General features: G+C 41.4%; 1 protein-coding gene across 17 annotated transcripts in view; it reads right to left on the reverse strand.

Annotated features, from left to right (window-relative positions):
• The window catches only part of ATXN2 (ataxin 2), a 55,585-nt gene that overhangs the window by 27,806 nt on the left and 469 nt on the right, over positions 1–27,310 (reverse strand). For 9 of the 17 annotated variants that reach the window (XM_040577619.1, XM_040577609.1, XM_040577611.1 and 6 more), the window contains exons 2-12: positions 20,614–20,650; positions 19,150–19,209; positions 18,401–18,472; positions 18,024–18,174; positions 10,821–10,945; positions 9,472–9,563; positions 6,791–6,988; positions 6,094–6,272; positions 4,359–4,568; positions 2,114–2,296; positions 400–588 (exon numbers count right to left, since the gene is read on the reverse strand). In XM_040577619.1, the coding sequence (XP_040433553.1) occupies positions 400–588; positions 2,114–2,296; positions 4,359–4,568; positions 6,094–6,272; positions 6,791–6,988; positions 9,472–9,563; positions 10,821–10,945; positions 18,024–18,174; positions 18,401–18,472; positions 19,150–19,209; positions 20,614–20,650 (1,496 nt within the window). The remainder of the gene's footprint in view (positions 1–399; positions 589–2,113; positions 2,297–4,358; positions 4,569–6,093; positions 6,273–6,790; positions 6,989–9,471; positions 9,564–10,820; positions 10,946–18,023; positions 18,175–18,400; positions 18,473–19,149; positions 19,210–20,613; positions 20,651–27,310) is intronic. The other 8 variants (XM_040577621.1, XM_040577618.1, XM_040577617.1 and 5 more) reach the window with 4 other exon arrangements.

The raw sequence follows: 27,310 nt of genomic DNA on the forward strand, positions 1-27,310 counted from the left end.
TTGAGAGTTAGTTAAGACCTTTATGACTGTGCTCTTGAATTTCTTTTTTTCTCCTTTCATGAGGCTTAAAATGTTCTTTGAAAGCAGTGGTCTATGTTTCTTTAAATGAGAAAACAGCCAAGTAACTGTCTGAAAAAAGTCCTCAACTAGGTCAAACACCTATACATCCATATTCCCCAAAAGGCAGAAGAAATTAAGCATACAGACTTACTAAAAGCCTCTCCAATCTTATTTTAAAGCCATCATCATGAGAAAAAAGGAACTCACTACATAGTGAAATTAAATGTATCAGTCAGAACTTTTCCCACCATTTAGAAAGTAGCTTTGCTCTTGTATAGACATATTCATTTTCAGGGATTAGGCAAGGGTTGCATTTGCCAGCTAGTGAGGGTTACTCACCTTCGCTGGAAGGGGTAACTGCTCTGTTGGAAGCAGGGCTGGCAGGTGTAGGAGAGGCAGCTGGAACAGGCATGGCAACAGATTCAGTGGGAATAGTACCAGGTTGAGGAGAAGGCAGAGCTGGTCCTGTGGGAGTGCTGCTTTGCCTTGGAGACCTAGGCCTGTGTGTTTTAGGGGATAATCTTGGAACTAGAAACAAACAGGAAAAAACAGTTATGGGATAAGTTTCCTCACCCGCTCAGAAGTTTGCTTATTTTAAAAATGACTAGGAACATGCTTTAAAATACTCAGTGGAACATCATATAGTGACTGAAAACCTGTTTACCTTTCAGGTACATCTCCTAGCTCTTTACAATACAGCATTTCAGATAAGTGGTGCTATTTTCCTGCAGATTGTCCCCTAACATACAACTGTCTTAAAGTCCCACCATGAAACTGCAGTATGGTCCCTGGCCCCCCAGCATACAACAGTTCACATTAACACAGTTTCAGGCAGAACAGAAAAGGTGGTCATCATCTCCATATAAACAGATGTAAAACATTTTTTTAAAAGGCTGAAAAAACACATCCATTTTACAACGTCCTCCTTTGGAGGTTTGTCAGCGGGAAAAAAAAAACAGCGTATCCAATTGAAAGCAGATTATTTGATGTCCACTTTTGGTCCTGTGTTAAAGCAGCAAGGGAAGTTGTATGTTCTTTACAAGTAAAGTTCTACCTCCTGCTTCCTGCTCATGCCACTGTGGCTAGCTAGTTGCTTTACATCACACATAAACTTCAAGTGAGCAAGAAGAAAGAGAGGTAAGTTGTTTAACAGCCCTGCTTGCATGCCAGCGATAAATAAACTGCAGGGTAGGGAGGGAAGATGAGTCAGAGAGAATGCCAGAACAGAAGAGTTTAAATCTTTTCTGCAAGGCAACAAGATCTATGGGGTTGTCTACGCACTGGAACATAATTCATACCTGCTTTCTGAAAATGCATTCCCACCACTCTTCTCTAGAATTCTAACACCGCTAAAAAGTACCAGACTCCAAACTGTTGCTCATTTGTGCTTTGACTCAAGAAAGCAGCCAGCAGCTGACAACTGACTAGAACATGGTCCCAATCACAAAAGCTCAAAACCAGGGCTGGTATCATAAGACTGAGCTTTAAATATAAAGTCAAACATTACAAAAATAACTGATTCAGAAAAGAAGACACTGACTACATCTACTACTACAGTACTTATGACAAACACAAAACAACCACTTAAAGCCTTCATCATTTTAAAAGAAAGTACATCCAACTTCACTTATCATTTCATCTTTTTCTTGTAATGCCAACCTTCCTCTATACAAGCACCTCATTCATCTGTAAACCATAAAAATCCAGTTATATTGCCACTAATCAACTTCAGTGATGCAGTGGAAAATAACTTTGTCTCCTTCAGTGACTTTCCTGAAGATTATTTCTTTCAACAACTAATTCCCCCTTCCTTTCATACACCAACTGACTTATCCTCTCTGCAATTCAGACAATACTGCACCTTAAGGACTGACTCACCAGCCATTTTACTAAGCTACCTGGCAACATCCTTCTCCCACTTCATCTAAGCAAGCTAAGTTAGCAGACCAGTGTATTCGGAGCCTGAATTGTCTAGGAACACAGTATTCTGCTTAGCATTAACACTCTAAAGTATCCCTGGCAAGCCATCTGCAATAAGCCAAGCTTTACCTACCCCCACTGACAACTGATGACCACGTCCCACCTGAAGGGCTGCCTCGTGCCACTGCAGTAGTAGATGCTTCCCCTGGTGCATTATGAGATACAAATTCTAAGCCACTTGAAATTGTACCCCTACCAGTAGAGACTCTGTGACCTCGAGGGTGCCGTTGTGCCTTAGGAGACATCCGTGGAGGCCCTGAGAAAAAGAAAACAACCCCACACAATAAGTACTTAACATCCGTCACAAAGCATACCCAAACATACTATCTGTTTTTAAAATTGGCTTTCATGTAGTAACTCTCAATAATGCAGTAATACAGTCAAGCAAATTACACTGACATTGACTAGAACCAGGGATCTGTGAGAATAAAAAGGCCACGCCAGTGGTCCAGCCAGACTACCAACAAACTCTTCACCTTGCTATGTGAGCTCATGTTCGTTGATATTTAGAAGCTTTATCAGAATTGAAACAGCGTGGATTTAAAAAAGTTGAATCCAAGTATCCAATATTGCCTACTGCAAGACAAGTCACAAAAGTTAGTGGCCCAGCTCCCTCTAGATAAGCACACTTCTGGGCTATCAAACGTTTCCAAGAAAAAAAGAATTGCATCACTTTTGTTAGGTGGTCAGTGATACCAAACATTTATTTACAGGGTAGTCACCACTGGCTGACCAATTCTCTCGGGGAATTTCAGCACAGCATTCTGCAGAGGCTAAATTGCCTGCAGCAGGTCACAATTCATTAACAAGTCAGCAAAATCACAACTAAACAAGTTATTGTTATCCCAAGGTTCCAGTCATGCATGTTTAACATCAGAAGCTGGAGCTGTAAGTGAACAGTAATTCTGAACAGTTTATACAGCTGCCACAGAATAGTTATGCTCAAGTCCAGGCAGCAATACAGTTTCTACCTCCTAACAAACATTTTCTTTACAACAAAATCAGACTCAAATGCTGATATCTCAGAAGGAAAAACTGTGTATGAGCATAGAACAACCTAGCTGATTGCAGTTCATTTTTAATGTAGGTCAGTAACAGACAGAAGTTCAGGTAGTGGCTTTCTGGTTTCATGTAAGGTTCAAAAATATCAAGTACCTCTTCCGGTTATATAAATCTTTAAACGTCAGCCTCTATTTTAACCATAAATCTAAAGCACACTTCAATCCAAATTGCATACAGGCAAGTGTTTTAAAGAATACACACTTTCCAGCAATCCTCTTCTTGTACTAGAAGTTAAATGTTGCAGCCAGCAGTTCACTGCATGCCTGACAATCAATCCCAAGTGCTAAAAAATAACTGCATTTGCATGCGGATTCTTAGGATCTTACATTAAAAAAAAATCTCACATTGATAAATTTAATTGACAGTAGAACACCATACAGGCAGGTCTACTATTAGCCATGGGCATGGGCCATCTCGAGCATTTATCAGGCAAGCTGCAGAGCAGCGTTACTGACTCGATCAGCGGGATGACCGGGCTCTCTCCTGGCTCCAGTGGAGCCTGCTACAGCAGAGAGCGTGCACATTTCCAGTGAGCTTAGGATAATCAGTTTACATTTTTCCAGGATTGCTAGACTGTGCTGCGCAGGCTAGTTTTTGAGTGCACTTAAAATAAAAATATGTTCCTTACTGTACATTCAGAGTACGTATTAATTTAGTTGAGGTATTTCTGCATACAACTGTCCAAGACTCATGAGTCAAACTTTCTCTGCATACTACTGACTACCAGGGAGCTAAGTTATTGCTCTGCCTCAATGCAAACGTAGACGTAAAGTTTTCTACAGATTCACCTTCGAAGCAGCTTATCCTATCCCATTCCACAGTGCACTTCTTTAAATGTAGCTTTTTTTTGCCTTTTTGTTTAAATAAACAGAAGTTAATTGGAGAATTTTAGTTAGATTTGAGACTGCTTTTTGTGAAACATCTGTATTAACATTTTTTGAGATTGTATATAAATTTGTATTCCTAAAAATGCCCTCCAAAATTAATAGGTCCTGCATGTTGCTGTTGGTTAAGTTAAGACACTGAGCAGCGTTTACAAAGCTGAGTTTATTTCATACCAATTTGGGAAATTTCACAGCTTTATTTTGTTTTTGTAAAGTTCTTCAAATAAAAAGGTTAATAGAAATAGTCTGATAAACTAAAGTTAAACACAAATTATAGGTTAAGTAATGAAGAGGAAAAACAATTTTGTAATTAAACTCACAAAGGAGTTAAACAAAGACAAACAAAAACATGAACAAATTGTGGTATTGTACCTTCTGAAGACATGCGTTTAGGCATAGTAGAGACAGGAGCTGGAGAACCATGAGCAGAGGGGTGAGACGGGGGCCTGGAGGGCCGCGAGGGGGGCCTGGAGGGCGGCCGTGTAGGGGTGGCTGCCCGAGGTGGAAGAGAGTTGGGACCTGACTGGTAGCGAGAAGGTGGGCGAGAGGAAGGAGATGGGCAAGGCGATGGCCAGGGAACACCTGACAGAACAAATGATATGAAGGAAAGTATAAAAACTAAAGAAAAATTATGGGGAAAAAGGTCAACAGAAAAAAAAAAGTAAAATATGACAAAATGATTTTTCATGTTTAACCCTTTGGGGATAGATTAGTTTATTTCTGCAACCAATAAAAAGTCTCTTTCAAGTTATTTCCTCCGCTTCAAGTCAAATTTAATATCTGAATGTCATAAACTCCCCAAAGGGTTAATTAGGATCTACAAATACTACTAAGGAATAGACAGTAAAGTTTGATCTGTTAGCCTGTCATATATATGTTCTACAGTATGCATCAGTCTTGACAAGGTCCTTAAACAGCTACCAGAGGTTCTCATACAGTGGTTCACATATAGTATTGAACGCACAAACTACTACTTCCAAACCAAATGATGAGCAGTATCAATTCTAGGAACTGTATCTTTACAAAAAACAGCGGTGTTCAGTGTCTGAATCTTGACATTTATGCCTTTATTGGTTATCTGCAGTATTAACGTAGTATTCTAATCTAGGGTATAGGGTTCATTGTTTTCAAAATAGAGAAATTTAATTCACAAGCCATTTTGAGTATGCTGAGTATATGATGTTGATTCGGCGAAGTAATAGGATGGCACAAACCACAAATACTACCAACGAATTTCAAAGTTTAGCGTTGTTTGGGCAAGACTCAGTTGCACGTCCTTTATACAGCTGGCTGTATGTAAGAAGAAAGCTTCACTTACCTTTAAATATTTCTCAGACCTCCCCTCCAGATAGAGGCACTTGAGTATTTTTATTTTTATTTTTTTTAAATCACAGCAATCTCATATAATAGTATTTTTAACCTATAAAAATAATGCCTCAAGGATGGGCTACTGCTAAAGTCCTTCTCTCAAAAAACGGTATTTGGTTATGAACCACCACCTTCTGCTATACAGTGCCTAGTGATGTCTGTTTACATTACCCATGTGTACAGCAGAAAACACTCAAATAGCTATTTGAAGAGAAGACTCAATTACTTTTCCTGTAATAACTTCTCTTACTTTCCCATCAATGATTTCTCCACCCACGTTGTGGTGAAGTCAGCAAGTTGCTTTATTCTTTTTGATAGGACACTGAATTGATCCATGCTCCAGGAAGGAAGACTGACACTTCCTCCGGTACAGCTGCCACCTCCCTTTCACTAGATGTCAGTATTGCTATTCCTCGACAGAGCTCAGCAGTAGTAAAAAAAACAAAAATACATAAAGCAATTTTTCATCTTTAAAACTGCAGACTGCACCATCACCTGAGACAAAGGTAGAAACCAAGTGACATTTCTGCTCCGCAAAGCTACGCACAGTGCAGTCAAATGAATGTTTCATTGTCACTAAGTTAAACCCAAATGAAACTCACCACCTCTGTGTTAAATGATGCATGCTAGCCCAGCTTATGAAATAAACATCCTAAAACCACATCATATGCAGTTTCAACATAAATAAATAAATGACTGCATTTTATAAGGCACATTCATTTAGACTTCAGATACTTGCCTCCGTTAACCACTCTTTGATCTGCTCCAGAGTTAGGACTGAAATCTGAAGTATGGGATCCAGACCGTGAAATTGGTGGGCCTGATCCAGACTGACCCATCCTTGGTGAGTTTTGTCTTCCGCTTCCCCAAGACAAGACATCTCTGTTTCTCTGTCCAGGTGGGACGTACTTATTTTCCCTGAAACAGAGCAGATTTATATCAGCGTTGAGGAAGAACTAGAAGATAATGAAAAGTACCTGTTCAAGGGCTCTGTTGATACTTTCTATCTTTCTCAAATCAAGCTCGAGAAAAATTTAATTTATAATCAGATGTTGACCTAATGATCACCTCATGAATTTACCCTTTGACACTTACCACACGTTCCACTTCTTATGAGCCCACAGACTGAATGATTTAGTACGAATGCCCGAAATTCTCCGTGACATGCTGAAACCACTGCCTTTTCCTGTAATTTGGTATGAATTCACCACAGCGAAATATCAGAATGGAGAAGTCTGTTTCATTACAGATAATACAGGGCCAGGCAGAGGTGTACAAGTCAGCATGAGTGCCAAAAACAGCACGCAATTGTTTACACAAGATTCCTAACCTAATCAGGCCTGCTGAAAAAGCACATTTTCAATGAGTAAATTGCTACTTCACCAAAATATGTACATCATTTAAATAAAAATACTATTCACAGTGTATGCCAGTACCTAGTGTTCACACTATGCCCTTCTCGTTCATTAGCATTTCTCTGAACAGCAGTATATTTTTCTTCTTCTGTTCTTTCATCATTTTCCAAGGCAACCCGAGCTTTGTATTGGGCACTTGATTCAATTTCCTCTGCTAATTGAGTTGCTCTGGCTTCTCGTTTTAAAAACTCTTCTGAATTATCTCTTTCTAATGGCACCCTAAAAGACAATGGAAAGGAAAAGAACCTTAGAAATGCATTCAAAAGCACAAAGAATCTACAAAATTACGGTGTTAATTCTAACCAAGTGAAGTTTAAATAAATAAATAAATAAAACACAAACTGCTTTTAAGCCAGGAGACTTGCTGTGTTTTTTAGTATAAGTGTGACAAAATTCCTGGACTGGTCTGACATTATGTGCAAAGTCTGTGTCATTTACCTGTCTAGAGAGCTATGGTCAGGGTGGAGAGATTTTCTGTACGACTTGTGGATTCCCCAGTCCCTAAAGCTATGCAAAGGCTCCAACTTTTAACACGGTTGAGTACATTAGCAATAAAAAGCCCTAGTCTATTGTTTAGATAGGAAGCAAATGCAAGAGACCAAATTTGAATTTCTTTAGCCATTTACACATTCACAATAGACGTAAGAGTCCCCAGTCCTACTGAAATTAAGAGTTACAAACTTAATCCTTTGATAATTACAGCCGCAGAATCTCGGCTCTTCCTGTTATGAATAACTGCAGAAGAGATGCAATACATCAGAGCATGGGACCAGAAACCCATGACTCATTTGCCATGTCCTAGAACCTCAAAACCATTCATCCCATGCGTTATGATATTAGGTAATACCATATTGCAAGAAGCATATGTAGCTCTCTTGGGAAAACCATCAAGTAAGAACTCAATACATGAGCAATGAAATACTAAAATAACTAAGTACAGAAGGACATCATAGCTGGTAGTTCCTTCTGTCCATCTGTGGTTTTCTTTTTTTTTTTTTTTTTTTACCTGTTTTAATTTTTGTTCAAGCATCAGGTTTTCAAAAACTACTATGCGCTTTGACTCAAATTTTGAGTTCTAAAAGTTGTTTCATCCGACCTTACTTTAGAATAAGCTACACAGGGAACACGGTTGAGGCTTTGACAACGTAATACTTGGTATTAGATAATCACTACTGCGCATATTTTGAATAATACAAAAAAAGAACAAAGGAAGTAATTGGAAATGCATATATTTTCATACTTGGTCTGTAAGATTACTCAAGTGTTGGAGGCGGAACTGGGAAAACAAGTGGGTTTGCCAGTTCCAAGCCAGCACTCAGCTACTGCACCACAAGTTTTCCCCCCCACACACACACTTTTGGCCAGGTGGAACACCTACTGGCATTATCAATGGTAACTGTAAGAGTATGAAATAAAATCCTTGCCCTTCAGCATAAAGCTTTGGCTCACAAATAAGAGATGCATGAACAGAGTGCATACAAACCTGGACAAGAAAGGGGAAACCCAACACATGCTCATTGATTTAAAGTAACTGAAAAAATTAAGGGGTGTATGTGGTGGCATTACCGGTAACTTAAATGTAAGAACAATTTTACATTTTCTAAAAGGGAAAATGCGATTAAAGATGAAACAAAGGGAATAGGCAAGATGACATTGTTCAGAACCCTGGCAATGAGAGAAGCACATACAGCAGCTGATCAGCACGGAATTTATCTCCAGCGATTTAAAGCCACCTTCATGGTTTTGATCTGTTTCCATCAATAACCATAAAATGGATGGAAGACTAAAGTTCAAAAGTATAAAGAGCACTTTAGCATACTTCACCACTCAAACAATAGCTTCCCTAGGATTCAGATATAAGCCAGTTAAGACTTTATCATCATATTTTATTTTACTATTTTAACAAAATAGTAAAAATCAAATTGTTGAACAGGAGACTTGTAGACAAGCGCTCCAATTCTACAGCGCATAAAAATCACTGCAATTCCTGGACATTCAAAACCAGTTTATTATTTTGGGGGTAAAAAGAATGGGGAAACATTAAAAACATTTCATGATGGTCGTTCAACATCTGCAACTGGTTTGTTTTGCAGTTGCAGTTAACACGATAGCTGCAGACTATGGGCAGCGTGGATCCATTCCCAAAGTAACCGCAGCAGACTTTACACTTCTTCTATATTCAGGTTATTATATTGTAACTAAAACTGCACTTTATATGTTTCCTAAACAAGTTACCACAGCTCGCAAGCCCCCTTAAAATATCAGCAACACTTCAAGATTCCAGTATCTACATAATTGATTGTCACAATCAAATTAGGATTTAGTCAAATTGTTCTGTTAGGTTAAACACAAACTATGGGTATAGCAGCTATGCAAACACAGATTATAGTTTCACAATTTGGTATTTTCAACCCTATCTGTAAAAGTTTTTTGTAAGAAATAAGCATAATTGCATGCCTAAATTCAGAAAATGTTGCAATGGGAATGAGCTGTGCCCATTTAAGGGAATATATACCGATTAATACATCTAACTATTCACAGAAATCTGGCAAGGTTTCTTAAGCACTATTCATTCATTACTTTTTCAGTTATTTGATTCCACAACCTTAGAAAGCATATAAAATTATCTTGAGAATACAAGTTTTGTCAAACCAGGGAGAACATTAAATATAAGTCCGATAACAAAATATTTTGAAACTTACGTATAAGAAGATAAACTGCTGTCGTAAGTTGATATTACACCATAATTTTCTTCATTGTAACGAAACATGTCATTGGGATCCCATCCATTAGACTAAAAGAGAATGATGTTTGGTTTTCAAAATGACACTGGAAACACATTCCCTTAAAACTAAGGGCTGATGGCAGAAGTCAAACCTTTTGCCCATTTTCCTGTGCTCATGAATTCACTGTCCACGTAACAAAGTTACTAAAGCCACAATTTATTTCAGGGATCTTTGTTCATCAGATGCATATATTTTAGGCTAAAAAGTCAGGTTGCTTTTTTGCTGTGTTTTTTTTTTTTGTGGTTGGTTGGCTCCTGGTACTCTGTACTAGATGATTAGAGAAGATCAGTGGCTAACAAGTAATACACACATGAATGCTTTTCCAGAAAGTGCAAACTGACAGTTCTAAACAGTAGAAGTGTCCCTCACTGTGGCAAGTGCTAAAACTATTCAAAAGCACTATTAGTGCAATTATCTGAGATACGCACCACAGGCAGAAGACCCCTGTTGATCAGGGCAACTTCCCCCACTTTATGAAGTACGCTATTACAGCACTCAAGAATTTAACCTTCACAAATGCTAAATGTTTTGAATGTTTCATAAAAGCACTGACAGTATTCAGTATTCTAATAAATCTCAGCTGTACGGTACGTACACTGGAATTGACAGGGTAACTGTTCTACCCAGACGAAGTTAATAACCTCACAGTAACATGACTAGATTCTCTTCTTTAACATACTGCAGTCTGAATACCTTACTAAAAAAAATGCATGGTTGAGTAAAAGCTGACTGCTATGATATATAAAGAAGCTTCATTTGAGAATATACTCCTCATTTAACAATTCATAATCTACTGAGATTGTATCTGTGCTTATTAAGTCATGGGTCAGACTTCCATCAATTTCCTTCGTGTTAGCCCTGAGACAGTTAGCTAAGCACAATTTCACCATAACTTACAAATGCAATGATAGTCAGACAGGAATGCTCTGATTAAACATAAGTCACTTCAGTGCATTGCTGAATTTGGAGTCCTTAATAAAAGCTCCTTTTTCAGCCAGTCCTTGAGTCAAACACGTCCCTTACCACAGCAGCTGCCATTTGTCAATATTTGCCCAAAGTGGCATTTGAAATCCAGCTATTCTTATTCAAATTGTAAGAAAGTACTGTGGCAGCTGCTAGCAAAGACTGAACGTACCCCTGTGTAGGCCAGCATTTTTAGCCAGAAGTTCATTAGTAGATTAAAATTAAGGAATGTTGCAATGCATGTCCAGAGAAGTAGCTTGCTTTCTGGAGGCTGTCATAACCGATAAAAAAGCAGTACTTACAACATCCGTCTCTAATGCCTCAAGCTCCTCAGTAGCGCTGCTTTCTCCTCCGTCCCATGGTTCAAGATCCTTTTCTTTGTGCTCACCATTTACTTTAGCACTGATGGCTGAATCAGTAAAAGCATCTACAAGGGAGCGGGGAGGGATGGGGGTGAAATCAAGTTGGTTAAGCACAGGAAGACACTGTATGCACTACTATTTTTGAGGAACGACCAAATACAACTGGTTCACAAGCACATTAACATCGGTCACCTTCACTTGTAGTTGCTGTGTTCAGTGGACTACGTTAGAGAGCTATCTACTTCATACTTAGAGTAACTAGGAAGTGCAGACAGACTTCAAATACATCTGTTTACAGGGTGCATTTTTTTGCAACTTCAAGTATGAGACAAGGCATCAAAGAACAGCAGGAATTACTTTCAATTATTTCAAAATCTTTTACACAAACTACATGTGTGTTTTTGCTAAAAACAGGACTACCCAAGGATCCCCATTCCTACAGAAAACGCAAGACCTGTACGATATGCTTTTCAAAAAAAGCCTCCACAACCACACACTAACATATTATGCAAATAACAAAAAAGCATAAACGCATCCAATCCCATTCTCTAAATAAGCAGAGTACAAGCTTCCCTTTGAATACCTGAGTTTCTTCTATGTCCACAATACCTCAACATACCAGCATGCATACACTTTTACTCCCTTTGCAGTATATCTCAATTATCCATTACCTTGGAACACCCATTCAATGTGACATGAACAGAGAAGTAAGAATAAAGATCCTGAGCTTGTATTTTTATTTGTTCATGTTTCATCCAAACCAGACTAGGAAAATGGCTGAAGGAATAATACTAAAATACTGAAGTACTGTTAAAAAAAAAAAAAGTACAAAGCCATTCATCAAAGAAGCCAAATTTGTATATTTTATAAGCCACTAAATCTCAGAGTTGCCTGCAAATTCCAAAATTTCTTAAACAGAAGGGATTTTTTAAAATTAAAATTTTTAAAAATAAAATAAGCGAGCTTTTTAGAGTGCCCTTAGTCCTGAACTTCTCATTATCTTTCTCATCATCATCTCAACATCTACAGAAAAAACACGGAGCAAACATTTCTGATCTTTAAAAAAGATGAGGTCGAACCACCGGACAGTGCTAGATACGAAAGAGTATGGCTTCAATTAATTTTTGGCAAGATCTAAAATCTCATTACGAGAAATGAATTTTAAAGCCATCATGAAAAGAATTCACAACATATGATTTGTTGGTCAACAATGTTACAGATTTTAAATAATCACTGATGATTTCTTTTTAATAGACCGTCAATACAACACATTATTCCTGTTTTCCCCAACTTCACAGTTAAAATATGCACTTATATTGGCATGATCTATCAGAACTGTGCTTAGTCTGTCTAGCAACATACAGAGCTATCTCATGAAATGCTCGCTCAACTCATACACGGAGACCAAAGAAACTATGGATAAGCAATTAAGCATTGTTAATAAGCATATGCGAAACAAAACGTTACAGAAGATGGATGAAAAGAAAGAAGTTTATTAGCTAAACATTCATGTCAAATACAAAGGAATCAGTAAAATACGAAAAAGAAAGCCAAATGAAAGAAGGCCACCTAATGAGGCAAACCACTGTTAGGGCTCGTGTGAAATTGCAAAAACCTGCATCAATCACCTTGTGAGCCATCATTGCATACTCCGCCAACGAAGCTGCGATACTAGCTACACGGTTGAAGGTTAACACTTTCAAGTGAGATTATTTTAGCTTCTCACTAAGCCTGATGCCTTCAGCAGGCACATTCGAGGATTATATGTAAACTGTTCTGAAACAGAGCCATTATACCATTGTGCTAACTATTAGTGCTGATGCAATATTTCAATCGTTGCATTTTCAACTGTTCAGAAGAGGTAAAAATCAAGGGTGAGAACAGAAGTCATCGACTAACTGCAAGATATTCTAAATGATTCCGTGAAGTTACGCATGCATGTTTTATAGTGCCATAGATGTGCGAGCAAAGATATTAAGTTTCCATTATATATTATGGTAACAGAAGCATTATGAAAGGCAAGATGCAGAGACAGAGTGACTGCCAAAAAAGTTACCTGTTTCTGAAGGAACTACAAACAGATATGGAGAGAGAAAAAATTGGAAGACATCAGATATAAATACAGGTGGATTTTTTTCACATTATATGGCTGAATTCAGGCAATGCTAAACTCTTTCAGGCCCTCTAGCAGACATATTCACACTGGTTATACATCTCCCACCTTGCAAAGATCATTTCCATAATAAAACTTCAGCAACATTCCCACTGTTCACAACCCCTTGTGCTACACTACAAACCCTCCAAACAGCCTACAGATCTCTAAGGTACACCAGTTGGAAAGAAAACGTCTCTCAGTTTCCCTTCATACAAACAGCTTTTAAAATATGCTATAAAAACAGTGTCTATGTTTAAATGTAAACTGAAACTACATAACAAAGTGCTACCTAAGTCCACAGTTAAGGAGTAAGGAGAGCATGTTCAAAAGGAAAGCGAAAGTAAGGAGCTTGTATGTGAAACTCTGTTTATCTTAACAATCCCCTGTAGCTAACACAGCCCTGATCTAGACAGGCCAGTGCTGTTCCTGTGCCCAATCCCATTAATTTGATGTTTCATCCTCTCAGATCAGGTATTTTACACCAAATGCAAGTTGGAGGTTGCTTAAGTAACTTAAACGGCGAAGTTTACTTCATTTGGGGCATAGGGAAATCTCCGATGAGACTGGATAAACATGAGGTATGAGGACTGATGACAGCACCTGATGGAGGTCATCTGCTGTATTTTAGAAGGGTGTTTCCTTCATTTCTTTTACATAACTTCAGACAAAAAACCTCCATATGCAATGACAACATTTGGGATACTCCAAATAAAATACTAACTTAATAAGCCTCATACATTCAACCCACCAATTTTCCTATTTAAAAAGCCACATTAAAAAAAAAAAATCAGCAGAGTGCTGTCAAAAATTACGATGATACAGATGAACTGGGGGGACAAGTCAGAACAGAAACTCCACTATCTAGTGAATGCTATAGGTCTGAGTAAGATCTGAACAGCCAATGCTAAGTTTCCCAGCAGAATCCAGCATGTCACTGGGCACGGGAAGCTTCTCTGCTCTTCCTTTCTTTTTCGTTTTAAGTCACAAGTGAGACTGCAACATCAGCTTAAGCTCTACAACCCAAAAAAGTCTAGAGTTAGGAAAAATTCAAGCTACAAAGGCAGACTTCTAGTCACACAACACAGTCTCATGAGCATCCAGACAAAGTTTAAATGTAGCAGAAAGGTACCTCAAGGCACAGGTCGCTATTTTCCTGGAACAAACAGCCAGCCAGACACATGGGACACCAAGATTAAAAACATGGCAAGTCAAACAAGACATTAACAAAGCTGATGAGCAACAAAATCGAGAACGCACAAAAATTCTTCCAATCGGTGTTTCCACAACGAAAACATTGCTCTTAAAATTATTAAGAAAGTAGAGGCTGAAACAAACTGCTGCTACAGGCACCAACTGGCAGAGCACTAGCCGACAAGATACTGACTGCACAGGTTCGCCCTCCCTCTTCCTTGTCTGGTGCCTCCTATCTCTGAACTGTTGAAGGAGCAATCCACGTGACACCCTGATATGGCCAAATTTTTATTCAATTCCTTTTATACATGGTAAAACTCAAATCAAAGGTCAAATGAAAACTGGTCGTACAAAAAGCTTGAGCTTTAACGCTCAGCTAGCCCCCCACTGCCTCTGTACCTGCTTAACATGGAGTCTCCTGAGCAAAGGAGTTTGATATATTGAGACCTCACTTCTGGTTTCAAAGCCTGCTAACTGGAAAAAAAAAAATCCCAAAGACAATTTTACGCAACAGAAATTACATTAAGCAAAAGCGAATTAAATATACACATTCTACGAAAAACTCAGCTTGGGCACATTCATCAAGTGTGTGCTATTAAATGACTTCAAGAAAGGACTGCCAGAATAGAGCAATTAAGAGTCCAGGTTTGATTAATTTCAGCATTTAAAAAGCTTGTTTTCTCAAACATGTTTTGTGCTACTAATGGTAAAGAGCACAAACATGCATTTAAGAGCAACTCTGCAGTTCAAAAGCTATTAAGCCAGGCTGCATTACGTGCCAAAGGTGTTCATGGCGCACAGCAAACTTTGATCAAGTGTAGTATGGCTCAAAGTAAACTGAGGTTTCAGCCTAAATGTTACAAAACAGCTAAGAGTTTATTGTTTAAACTACTCGCTACTGATTTAAAACATAGAAACCAGTCACCACCAGCTCTGCAGACCAACATTTCCTTCCTTTGTTCCTAATATGCCTACTGCTATTCCCCTTGCAACGCTTTCTCTGGAAGGATGCCACTTTCAGTGCTAATTCAAGGAAAAACTCAAATAGACGATTCTCTCTTGCCTTTTTTCATTGGATTTGTAATATTTTTCTCAGAGTGCTGCAACCGTGCCAAAAACCAATAAAAACATAGTAGAAGCCTATTACTTTAACAGTAGTTATGATCTTGAATTGTCTTGTCTTTAAAGAGAAGCCAAGAAGACAACTCAAGCCTTAGTCAAATTTGAATCATATGGAAAGTAGCACAGTGGCCTGATCAGCGCTTAGGACTACAAAAAACACTGCCAGAAGCTGGTTCTGCAGAACGCTGGGGAAACCTACCCTCCTGTTCCCATCATACATACCCTCCTGTTCCAATCACGCAGCCCCAGTCATCTAGCAACTACTAAATCCGAGCGCTTCACCTTTGCTTCAGAAGGCAAAGCAGAGACGTTACATGTTCACACCCTGCCAAGGATGTCAGCCGGCTCATTAGGGTAGATTTTTAGCTGATGATTCCCACTGGCACATGCAGAAAACTGCCTGTCTCTCCTTCCATGCAGACAGAATCGTCTGAGGGGGGAAGATGGACGTGATGCACTTTCACCTGAGTGTCCCTATGCATGCTTCCTTCATCAGCCTGCCGGTACTGCAGAAAGCCCTAACAGCACAGCGAGGGTCCCTCAGATGACCCCTTTTGAAGCCTAGCAGAAAGCTACTAGAGCACAAAGGTCTAGACAGACAGACAGTTGCAAATTAAGGGCCTAGGCGGTAGGGACAGTTTTTGTAGTGTATTTTTTTAAGCATAAGCTGTCAGAAAGTTCCTATCCACACAGACCTGCTATTTTTTTCTCCCAACCCTTCCAATTACTACAGCACACTTTCTCCACTGATCCATCTGAAGGTGCAATGTCACGCTTGGCATGAGCAAATCTAAGACTGCTGCTTCCAAACGGGGCAGTTTCACCCACCTCAAGCTTATGCGGCCATTACCTTCCCTGTCCTCACGCTACTGATGTGGCTGCAGGATGAATTATCGGCTCACTGCTCCAAAGCTGCACACGTAAGATAGCAATGAAAGGTGCTTGGCAGACCACTGCAGATGGCTCTTTCAGAGATAACTGTATTTTCCACTCCTTCTGAAAGGAGAATCCATCCCATTCGCTTTCTCCGTACCCACTGCTCTTTACCACTACTCTTCCAGTCTTTGACAAAAAGGCAGAGACAGGTGAACATCTCTGCTATTCAGGTCTGAGGGTAACTCCGAGGATCAATACCCAGAGTCAGGAGCACCACTCGTCTGCGCTCCTCCAGCTCAGCAGAGAAGCAAATGCCAGAATAAAAATTCATAGAACTCAAGATATTATACTCAACCAGAGAAACAGGATACACTAAAATTTACAAAACTAGTATCTTTTGCAGCAAGTAAGTTTACTTCAAGGCCTCCTCAACAGTCTAGCATTTGTCTAAGAGTAAGGGGGGACGAAACTACACAAATACCCACACCCCCAACAAACTCTACCCCAGGAAGCTTTTCCTATGGCAACCGAGTGCTTGTGGAGTGCCCCTTTGCTTGACTACACTTTTTAAGAAGTGAGAGCAAGCTACCTTTCCACCAAATATGTCCAAACCGTACACTAACTTGTCTGGGAAACAGCCAGGACATCAATGGCTAAGAAATGTTAAAATATTTGTTCCCAGAGCTATGGAAGCTAACAGTCTTTGTTCTACGCAAAGTGCAACACTGTCAAATGGATCTGGGTGCCAGACAGTAACCTTTCCCAACAGGAATGCAGCAGGGAACACCACCTCCTCACCTAGAAGTTCAGACCCAGTTCTCACTGCAGATCACACAAGCTTATCTGACTCTGTACCATGAAGGTTTGGGTTTCTTTATAAGAACAAAAGGCCCACCATTCCTGCACGCATGTTCGTATACTTCCATTCTTCTGAATCCTTGCTTACTTTATTTCCCAAGAAGCAGAAAGCCCTTCTTTGCTCTAATTTGCAGGTGTGATCAGAGATTGACTTATACTTCCAAGTGTGGTTTCAAGATAATACGTTTTTGAGACAAAATGGAAAGCAGATTAATTTACCCACTACGAGTTATCAAGTTTTGCAGCCTTCTAGTTTATCTTGCTCTGTCTCTACAGTTTTATGTCAACTCTCCTCTCCAACTACTTAAGAGATTTAGATGCAAAGGCATTCCACCTAATAATGCAAACCGAGTGACTGTTCAACCCAAAGCAATTGTTTTCTTCTAGAAAACTTCCATTGAGTAATTATTCCTAGAAGAGTAGTGTATTTTTCATTCCATCTGTTTGCTAAAAATCTTCAAAAATTGGGTAATAGAGAGCCCAGTTTGCATTTACATTAAAGTGATTCTATGTTCATAGCAGATCCATTATAAAACAGCTCTGGTGTAATTCAAACTCAAAGTCCCATCCGGAACCTGGAACTTATCTGCATTTAAATGGTACCGTTGCTCTGACATTATGTATCTTCTTCTAGGAAAAGCAAATTCCTTGAAACAAGCGTCTTAACCTTCAGCCATAAGTCAGGCAAGAACATACAGATGTACAAACGCAAGGTGAAAGGAGTGAAAATCTCTCTTTAAATGTCCACAGATCCCTACCCCTAAGTCACTGCTACATGGGAATAAAGCACGTGTTACGATAAACACTTAGCTCCCAGTGACAACTGTTGATCAACCTGAAAACGTACAAATGCGCAATTTCACTCCATGACATAGAAAGATATGAAAAACATAAAGAAAACTTTGATATAGATAATGTTAGGAACCTTAAAAAAAGTATACCTCTTCTGGCATAATTGGTATCCATATCCTTAAAATGCACCATAACAAAATCTGAAGACTTGAATAAGATACTCTCTAGTATGTCTTCACGTTTTGGCCCCAAACTGGATTCTGCGGTTTTCCGATGAGCAGCATCGAGCACTAAATCACACTAAGAGAGATATATAAAGAATATCCTAATTTAATGCACAATAAGCTACTAGGTAACTTCACATAAGTGGAAAAAGCAGACACAATAGTTTGAAAAAATGAATCTGCTTGTGTAAACTTAGACATCAATAGTCAAAATAATTGATAATAAATATTCCCATTTAATGAAGCGTTGGTTATTCAGTCTTGAAAAAGAAAAGAGGGAGAGTCAAAACTGTAAAAATTACCTTAGGACTGTAAGTTTTAAAAACTCCTTCATATATACCACCATTTTTCACCTGTACTTCACATTTGGATCCCTAGAATGCAAGAAAGATGAAAATGTGGTTTTCTACCAGCCTGACAAATGTCATTTGAACAATTTTCTCAAAAACGTATCTTTACATAAGTATAAGGTGTAAAAATACAGCTTAGTGTTTATTCAAATCTACTTATTCAACATTTGCCTGTTTACAAATACACTTCTTTGTTCTGTAGATGCAAACACCTAGGTCTGCACCACAATTTGTTCTGAAGGGATTTAAAGATAATCGCAGAAGCATTTTTGGTACACACAAGACTCTTGATCGGTTACGCATGCAAACAAGGTTTTGTGCAAAACCAAATCTGTGCATGGGTACAAGTAAGGATGAAGTCTTATCCTAGATTCTAGCTGCTGTGGGACAGTCTGTGTTACCCAATTTTGGCACATGGGGATTTCCCTTATATAAATTCGTTATTTATTCATCATCTCTCTGAAGACAGAAAATTAAGAATATGACCAGTGAATGTCAGAAATTTGCCATACCTGTTCAAATACAATTTGTAGCTTTCCAAGCCAAATATACACAAAAGTTATTACTGCAATTGTTTAAATTCCAACCGTGGAACATGGTGCATACTGTTGTATTCACTCCATAATATTACAATTAGCGTAATATTAACAATTCTATGTCACTATAGACACAGTTTACCCTACTTCCCAATGAAGACTTACAACAACTGACGTAAGTATGTGAACCATTCTCATGTTTGCATAGATGCCATCGAAAGAAATCTGAAAGATAAAAATGATGTTGTCATGAATATACGAGAAATACTCATAACAATTCAAAGAGCCAATGCTACAAAAACAAAGCCAGCTTTCAGCTGTACTCGCTAGCTCCTAGAAACTCACTGCTCCAAAACCTTACTTGGCCAACACACGTTGTTGAACTTAAGTCACACCAGATTAGCAGAGGAGTCTTACGCCTTTCTCTGATCAATTAAACTTCTGAACACCCATCCTCCCAAACAAGAGAAACTTTATAGAGTCCCTAATGTCACTCAGTGTCAATCCCCTTACTGGCTGGGTGAAGCTCCCACAGTGAGAAGCATAACTGAAGAGCCCGGCCATTGCCCCTCACTGGTTTGAGAGCTATCAACAGGATAAGGTACTTCAACTGCTGGAGAAGTAAAGAGGTGCTTTGGGGCCCCTCTCCAGCTAACGGACCTGATGACATTCATTAACAGAAGCTAAGGTCATCAGATGACAAAGTGCCAAAGAGCTACAAAGCCTATCATAAAACCAGCCCAAAGGAATTCTCTGCAGTTTCAGAATCCGAGCTCCGAGCCCAGGGAGCTGACCACGCATCCCCGGGCTGCCAGGTGAGGCGCTTGCGCACGCATAGGTGATGCAGGGAGGATGACTGTGTTTTGTCAACATCTTGCATCTCTCCCCATCAACCTCATGCTCTTCGAGGAAGAGATGCTGAAATGTGCGAGCATCCCACCATATTTTGAGCTTTTCAACCAGCAACACATCCAGTATGTGTTTAAAGACACTCCTATGCTCAACACTCGGTGTTGTTCAAAGTGCAGTTCAAAGATCCATTTTCTAAATCAAGATCCAGATCTTTAGCTTTGATAAAATTCTGCTTTACAAGTCAAGCCACATGTATACTTCAACAGTATTGAGTCTTGGAAACGACTAAAGCTACACACTCAGGTAATAATGGGTTAGCTATAATAACACTGGGTTTGCTATTTCATAGGAAAGCTAAACAAAATTGCTGCTTTTATTTAACTAAATATGTTGCCTTGCTATCTTTAGTCATCTGTTTAAAGGAGAAACCAATATTAGATAGTTCTCAGATAAAGCAATGCTCTTGAATTTGCTCCTAAGTTAATTGTATCCACATATTTGCAACTATAATCGCAAGAAAATACAGAAGAGATTTATATTAACATAGTTCAAATGTTTAAGTGTTCCTTCCCTCCTCGCCCTCCCGGGAGATTTAGATGAATGCAAGATGTTATATCTTTAAAAAAGCATATCTCAGTCTAAAACATTCATCAAGGTATCCAAAATTTGAGAGAATGTTCCACTATCTGCGATTTTCACATTGTTACTCCAGTTCCTGGTAGAGAAGCTGTTTCGTTGTATCTACAAGAGGTACAATGAGGGGGAAAAAATACTCACCGTAGGCTGAGGCGGTCCTTTGCCACTGCTGCGACCTCTGAAATTAAATCCACACATCAGACACAATTAAAAAAAAAAAAAAAAGAACTGCCAAAATTTATCAATTTTGTAGCAAAGAATTCAAAACCCTGACTTCGTGTAGTGTTGAGAATGGGAGCAAAAGAAAACAGCACTTCCCTAGAGCCAAACGTGGCAGTTACAGGGCCTACAGCATTTCTCCTTCAAATACTGACCTACAAGCAAGTACCTTCAGTTACTAGGTAAGAGGGTTACCTACAAAAAATTAAAGGACAAAACAAAGAAAATGCTAACACTGTTTCATTACAGAACTCCACAAATATTCTCTCTCAAGCACAATCCCATAGCTGAAACGAATTCCAAAGCTTGCTGGCATGCAAAAGCAAAACCACCTCATTTGCACTTTTGGGCTCCATCCCCATCCCCGTCACTTCTTTGGGATTACAACCGCGCCGTCGCTGCCTCCCTGACCGAGGGCCACCGACCAACCAGCCCGACCCCAAAACCTGCCAGCCACTGCGAGACCCAGGCAGCTAGCCCACCAGTCCCCCAGCCATAAAAAACCAGCAGCTCCTTCCAGTTCAACTCAATGAACGTGTAACATCCACAACGCTTCAAGACGCTTTTAATCAACCTGTAAGCTCTTAACATCAACCTGTAAGCTCTTAACACCTTGCGAAGAGCGATGGAACGGCCTGTGAGCTCCAACTTGGCCATGGCCACCCCAAGAGGGGCCCTGCAGCCAGCAGGTCCCCAGCTACAGCTTCAACGTCACTGGCGTGCCTTCTTCCAAAGTGCTTTCCTTGTACCAGCAAGTTCCAGTCTTAAATGTTTCTCTTCGGGATTTAGATTTGTATCACGATGACGACTTAGAGCGCGCACTGTTATGCAAGTAAGGCAAAACAGTCTTCGCTTTTATTTCAAAAAATCAATTTCTGAACCAGACCCATCTTACGGATGCACATCCATTTAATTAGAGAGGCCCAAAGAATCATGTTCGTATTTCAAAACATCCAAACAACACCGAAACCTAAATCCAACTGAATGCCAAACATGTTCAGCTGCTTTGGAAAACACTGGGCTGTGGTTGAACACAACCTTGCTCTCAAAACAGCATGCCCTTATACACGGGACTCGCGAGTTGGTCAAGAAACCAAAGGGTTCTCCCAGATAAGACAAATTTGGCAGAAATCAGCAAGTCCATCAGAGAATCGTGAAAGTCTTTAACAGGGAAAAAGAAATGGAAACCCACCAAACTACCGGCTGACCAGTTTAAGAAAACAACCTCCTGCAACAGAAACAGCATCACGCACGCTGATGACATTTGCTGATTGGTAATAAAGGCAGACTTCAGATGTCAAGCTGACATTTGCAGAATACTTGCGAAGCACTAATCTGACAAAAAAATCCCAATGCAAACAGCCTTTTTTTAACTACCTGAACTTCCTAGAAGGTAGCGTCACGACTTCGGGCTTGCCCTGGTGAGGAGCAGCTCTTACCCTTTGACACGTCTGCCGTTTGTCAGGTGGCCACCACCTAGAACAGGGCATTAACGTGAGCCCTTTGAGAAGCTGGAACACGCAATGTTGAGATGAACCATCCTCTTCCTGGAAAGTCATCCCACCAGACGTGAGACGACCCCAAGGAAAAAGGCACAAGCCAGGTCTGAGTTTTCCTTTTGTCATGATCAAAAGCTTCACCAAAGCCGCCTGCCAAAGAACATGGAGGAAGTGAACGATGTCACCAGTTCCTCCTGTTGGCCTCAGAGACTGGAGAAGAGGCCCCTTCCGACATCAGCTGTAGAAGTGGCCAAAACGAGAGCTTGGTGCCTTCGAAATGGAAAGCACTCCCCCAGCGAGCGGCGTGTATTCTCAGAACTTAAATAACCGGCTTGCTAGGCTGGTCAGCAAGCTCACAGCAGTCTGCTTCAGCACTCAACCTGAAGCATCCTGGATTTTCCATCTCCTACCACACTTCCAAACTTCCTGTCTCTCATAGATATGTGAGTAGGAGCAACGTGATCGTGCGCATCCACGCTGCCAAGAGGCTGCAGGTTCTACATCAGAGCAACAGTTAAGGCAGTTACACAAATTGTACGCGCTGCTCGGATCTGACTGATCTCTTCGCAGACCTGACCTCGTTTTCTAGCTACAACCGTCGAACGGAAACCCCTAAAGATATTCACCAAGCCTTTAAACAATCCTGCCAACATTACAACTCAATCATACCTGCACGCACCTTCTGCTAGAACCAAGGCTTTGACTTGCAGGTCACCCTCCAATGGTGAAGGCTCAGTTCGGACTACCTTTTGATGCATCCTTGACACGCCAAATGAAGAATAAGCCAGGGCCTTCACCAATGCAGACGGTCTTTGCCAGAAGCAGCTCGCCACAATATAAAACCGGAGAGTAAAAATGGGGGTGGGAGAAATTAGAAGGGTCAGTTAGCAATTGTGCGCTGCTACCTACAACCACATCTTGATTATAATGAGCGGGGTGAATTAAAAATGCATTTTGTATTGCAGAAATGTGGTTGAATGGGAGCCTTGGAGAAGGCACAGCACCTTGGCAGATCAAACTGGGAAACCCATTCCAGTGCTTCAGGGTAGGAAAGTCACCCAGGCAGCAAAGGGCTGCACCAGACAAAGTAACTTGACCGAGCAATTAATCTTGGTAGCCAACTCACTGCAGGCTGGTACTTGTACCTTGAGAGTGAAAGTCTACGCAAGGGCTTAATCTCAAATGCTGCACAATAAACATTTTTTTTTTTCCCGGAAGCAACTTGTGATTTTTTTTCTGTTTTTATGAACCCTCACTGCCCTACTCCTCAACAGCCCTCGCTCGCCTCCCGTCCTATGTTTACATGCCGAGCAGAGCGTTTGTATAAGCAAAACAAGGTCACGCATTTCTATTTTTCCAGTTAAGTGACAACCAGTGCAAGTCTTTCCAGGATGCGAAGTTTTCTTTCCAACAGCATCTTCACTCTGAGACTACGGAGAAGAAACAGAGGCACCCACACTGCAATTAATGTCTACAGCAGCAGCAGCGCAACTACAAAGACCGTGGAATTTAACAGAGGGAATAGGAGTTTCTGGAGCACTCCCTGCCACTACTACAGCTCTGAGAACGATTTAAGGACACTCTACAGAACTTTCATTACACGTGCAGAGAGCTGATAAAGCCTTCCTCTAAGGAAGGGAGCACAAGTACAAAGTTCACACCTCGTTTAAGCGCAGAAATTGCCTATATAGGAGTCAAATGAAGCAAAGCTGTCAAATTAAGATCATGTGAGTAGTACCGCAGCATTGTTTTCAGTAATTTTTCCCGATGCTGACGTTATTAAATGTCTGCTCTTGTCTTCGTACAAGACAACTTCTGTAGTGCCTGAGCAGATAAGCACGCCTGAATCAAGTGCACACTTGTGCCTGCTGATGGACTTGGTCACCGAGGAACCTCCTTCAGACACCTCGCAACGAATCTGTCGTTAAATTAAAACTTACTCAAAAGCGGCTATGTAACATCACTCTGAAATGAATTAACTGCTGGAAGGAAAGAGACCTGCAGGTTAGCCGTTTATTTTGCTCAGCAGTTCAGCACAGCTGCATTAAAGCCGACACACACAAAGACATCAGAATGAACTAGAAAACCTCTGAATGCCATGTGGGACCAAGCCTCCAGAACAGTCCCTCGCGTTATTTCCGAGTGCCTCGGTAGTCAATATCCCCAATTGTTTCTACCCAAACAGAACCGACACCTCCTTTCTGGCCTTTCCTTAAGCCTTTAGTCGGGCTAATAAAGGATGGCAAGAAAAAGGAAAATAAGAGCAGGCAAGAAGCGCCAAGCCTCAAAATCAAGCTACGCAACGTTGGATAATTTCATTTTTAACTTTTTAATGGTTAAACCAATGTATAAAAGACAGAAACTTAGAATATTCATAAAGGGCGCCCAGGTTCACTTGGGCAAGAAAGTTACCAAACAGAAAGGAAAAGGGCCTTTTGCCACAATTGTAGCCAGGCGTGTAACCCTCCAAAACCAGAGCTGAGGGTGCTCTGCCTTCAGACAAAAAGCCACCGGGGAAAAAAAAAGGCTGCAGAGTTTGAAGGCGGGCTGAGGCAAATGCAACCTCCAGCCATGGGACCGCTAGCCTTCTCGTGGTTGTATTAGGGACAAACTGAACTCAACCTCAAAACGAAGATATCAGGTAAGGTTTTGACCGGTGCTTGGGGCAGATTTGTAGATGAGGCCCTACATTTTCCCCATCTAACGTCTATTTCCCAGCCTGACATCTATTGGCATCCCCCCTCCAGCCCAATTTCCCATCTGCCATATTCCACATGCTGCTACTACTACATACAAGCAGAATTACTGCACTTCCTGCCTCTTTTATAAAAATTTATTAATTCTTCTTGTTTAATTTTTGAACACCTGTAAAGAAGCCTCCTTCTGTGATTTTCTTCCCCAGTGTAAAAGGGGAAGGAATAACAATGAAAAGCAAACGCTGGAATTTCCCACTCTTTCCCACAAGATCTTACCTTTTCTAACACGAAAGACGTAAATCCACCGCTCCAAGACCACGGAAAACACGCCCAGGGAGCAAGGCTGACCCTCGCTCACTACCAGGTGCTTAGCCCAACAAAGTATTACAGTACTAAAACCAGCATAAAATTAAGCCCAGGACAGTTTACTATCAAACAACTTTCTACCCAAATTTAAGCCTTTATGAGCAACATGGCCCTGAAAAGCAACATTCTGTCGCATCTCAAGGAAAAAAAAAATAGAAAAGAAAAAAGAATACCCGTGCTGCAGAGAACTGAGCTGCAGTAGTGCTAAGAAGAAAGCCTGGCAAAAACTGGACAGGTTTAAATTTCTGTTAAACACAACACTTCGAGTCGAAAGCAAGATGCAGGCCAGCTAAAAAGCAATTTGATTTTTCAAACAGGAATGCCGCTTAGCTTTTCATTTACAGGAAAAAAATTGCAGCGTGAACCACCCTGAAGTTTGTAGTCCAAAAAGAGGCAAGACTTCTCTTCAGGGTAGCGATAGGAAAAGCTCCCTGAAGGTGTCCTCTGGGGCTCCACCAGCGCAGGGACTGGGATTTTACTGACTTGTCATTCAGAGCCAACTTCAAGAATCAATTTTTATTTTTATTTTTAAAAAAAAAAGGTATAAACACCACTGTGGGCACACGTTGGTCGTTTAACAGTCCCACTACAACTTCCTAGGAAGTTCTGAAATGGAATCTATCCAACAAAAGCAGAAAGGCAACAACGCTGGGAGGAGAAACCCAATGGCTTTAATTTTAAAGCTTGACAAAGGAATTGAAGCTCACACCTTTAATCTACCGAGACAAGTGCTTACAGTGATACGGAATTTTGCAAAATAAAAATGTTAAAAAAGCTGTGGGTTTTGTTGTCCTTCACGTTAACCTCTATAGTGCCACTGTCTGTTGGCAGGGGTAACTGTTCAGCAAGGCACAGTAAACACCATGGGCAACCCAGACAGCCATATGTAAAAACCAGGGAATTATTTCAGTGCTGGGGCGCCCGCTGATACTATTTAAGTTCATTTCGTTCTTTTCCACCCTACCAAAGCTTTTCCCCTTCCAGTTCCCCAGAGCGGTAACAAAGTAAAACTCCATTTTCAGGGATGTGCAACAATGGAGCCGCCGTCAACTCTTTTTATTGCGGACGCACCAAACTGAGGGGGGAAAAAAAAATAAAAATAAAAAAAAAAAATAAATAAAGGCCAGGTTGAAGGGAACTGCCCGGAGCGTGGTGACCTTCAGCCCGCCACCATCCTCCTCCTCCTCCTCCGATTGTTCGCTGGGACCCCCGGAGCTTGGGGGAAAACCAGGCCGAGAGGCAGGGCCTGGTCCCCTCGGGCGGCTCGGCCGGGGCCGGCAGCGGGGCTGCAGAGCCGGGGGGGGGAGGAGAAGGGGGGCCCGGGGAGGGGGGGACCGGGAGGGGGAGGACCGGGAAGGGAAGGGAGGGACCCGGCCCTTTTGCCTCCCCCCCCCCCCCCTTCTCCTCCAGGGCCCGGCCTTGCTACGAGCGAGCGCCCATCGCTGCAGGCCGCCGGGCGCTGCGTTTTGTTGCGATCGGGGGGGGGGGGGGGGGGGGGGTGGTGTTAAATAAATAAATAAATAAATAAATAACAGATTTAAAAACTAGATTAAAAAAATAAAAATTCAACGTTTCTAAATGCGATCGGGAGGGCTTAAGGCGCAGCGGGAGGATGCCGGGGGGGGGGGCTCCCAATCTCTCCCCCCCCCCCCCATTTTTCTCCCATTTTTCCCCGTCCCCCCCCCCCCCCCCCCCCCCCCACGTGCGGCCCCATCGGGCCCCGCCGCCCCCCCCCCCTTTGCAGGCGGCTCCCGTCGGCCTCAGGGCTGAGGGCGAAGGGGGGGGGGGGGGGGAAGCGCAGCGGCAGCCCCTCGCCCCCCGCCGCGGCCGCAAAATGGAGGCGGCCCCGGCGCGTCCCCGGCCCTCCGTGAAGGGCACCGGGCCGCGGCCTCGCCCCGGCGGCGGCACTGCGGAACCGGCGGGGCTCCCCCCTTCCCCCTTCCCCCCCCTCCTTCCTCCCCCTTCCTCCTCCTCCTCCTCCTCCTCCTCCTTCTTCCCCCCCTCAGCCGTGAGCGGGGCCTTGCGGCCGCCCCGCCCGCCGCCATGCCGGCTCCCCCG

This window comes from Cygnus olor, chromosome 17, assembly GCF_009769625.2.
Source record: "Cygnus olor isolate bCygOlo1 chromosome 17, bCygOlo1.pri.v2, whole genome shotgun sequence".
Classification (NCBI taxonomy): domain Eukaryota; kingdom Metazoa; phylum Chordata; class Aves; order Anseriformes; family Anatidae; genus Cygnus; species Cygnus olor.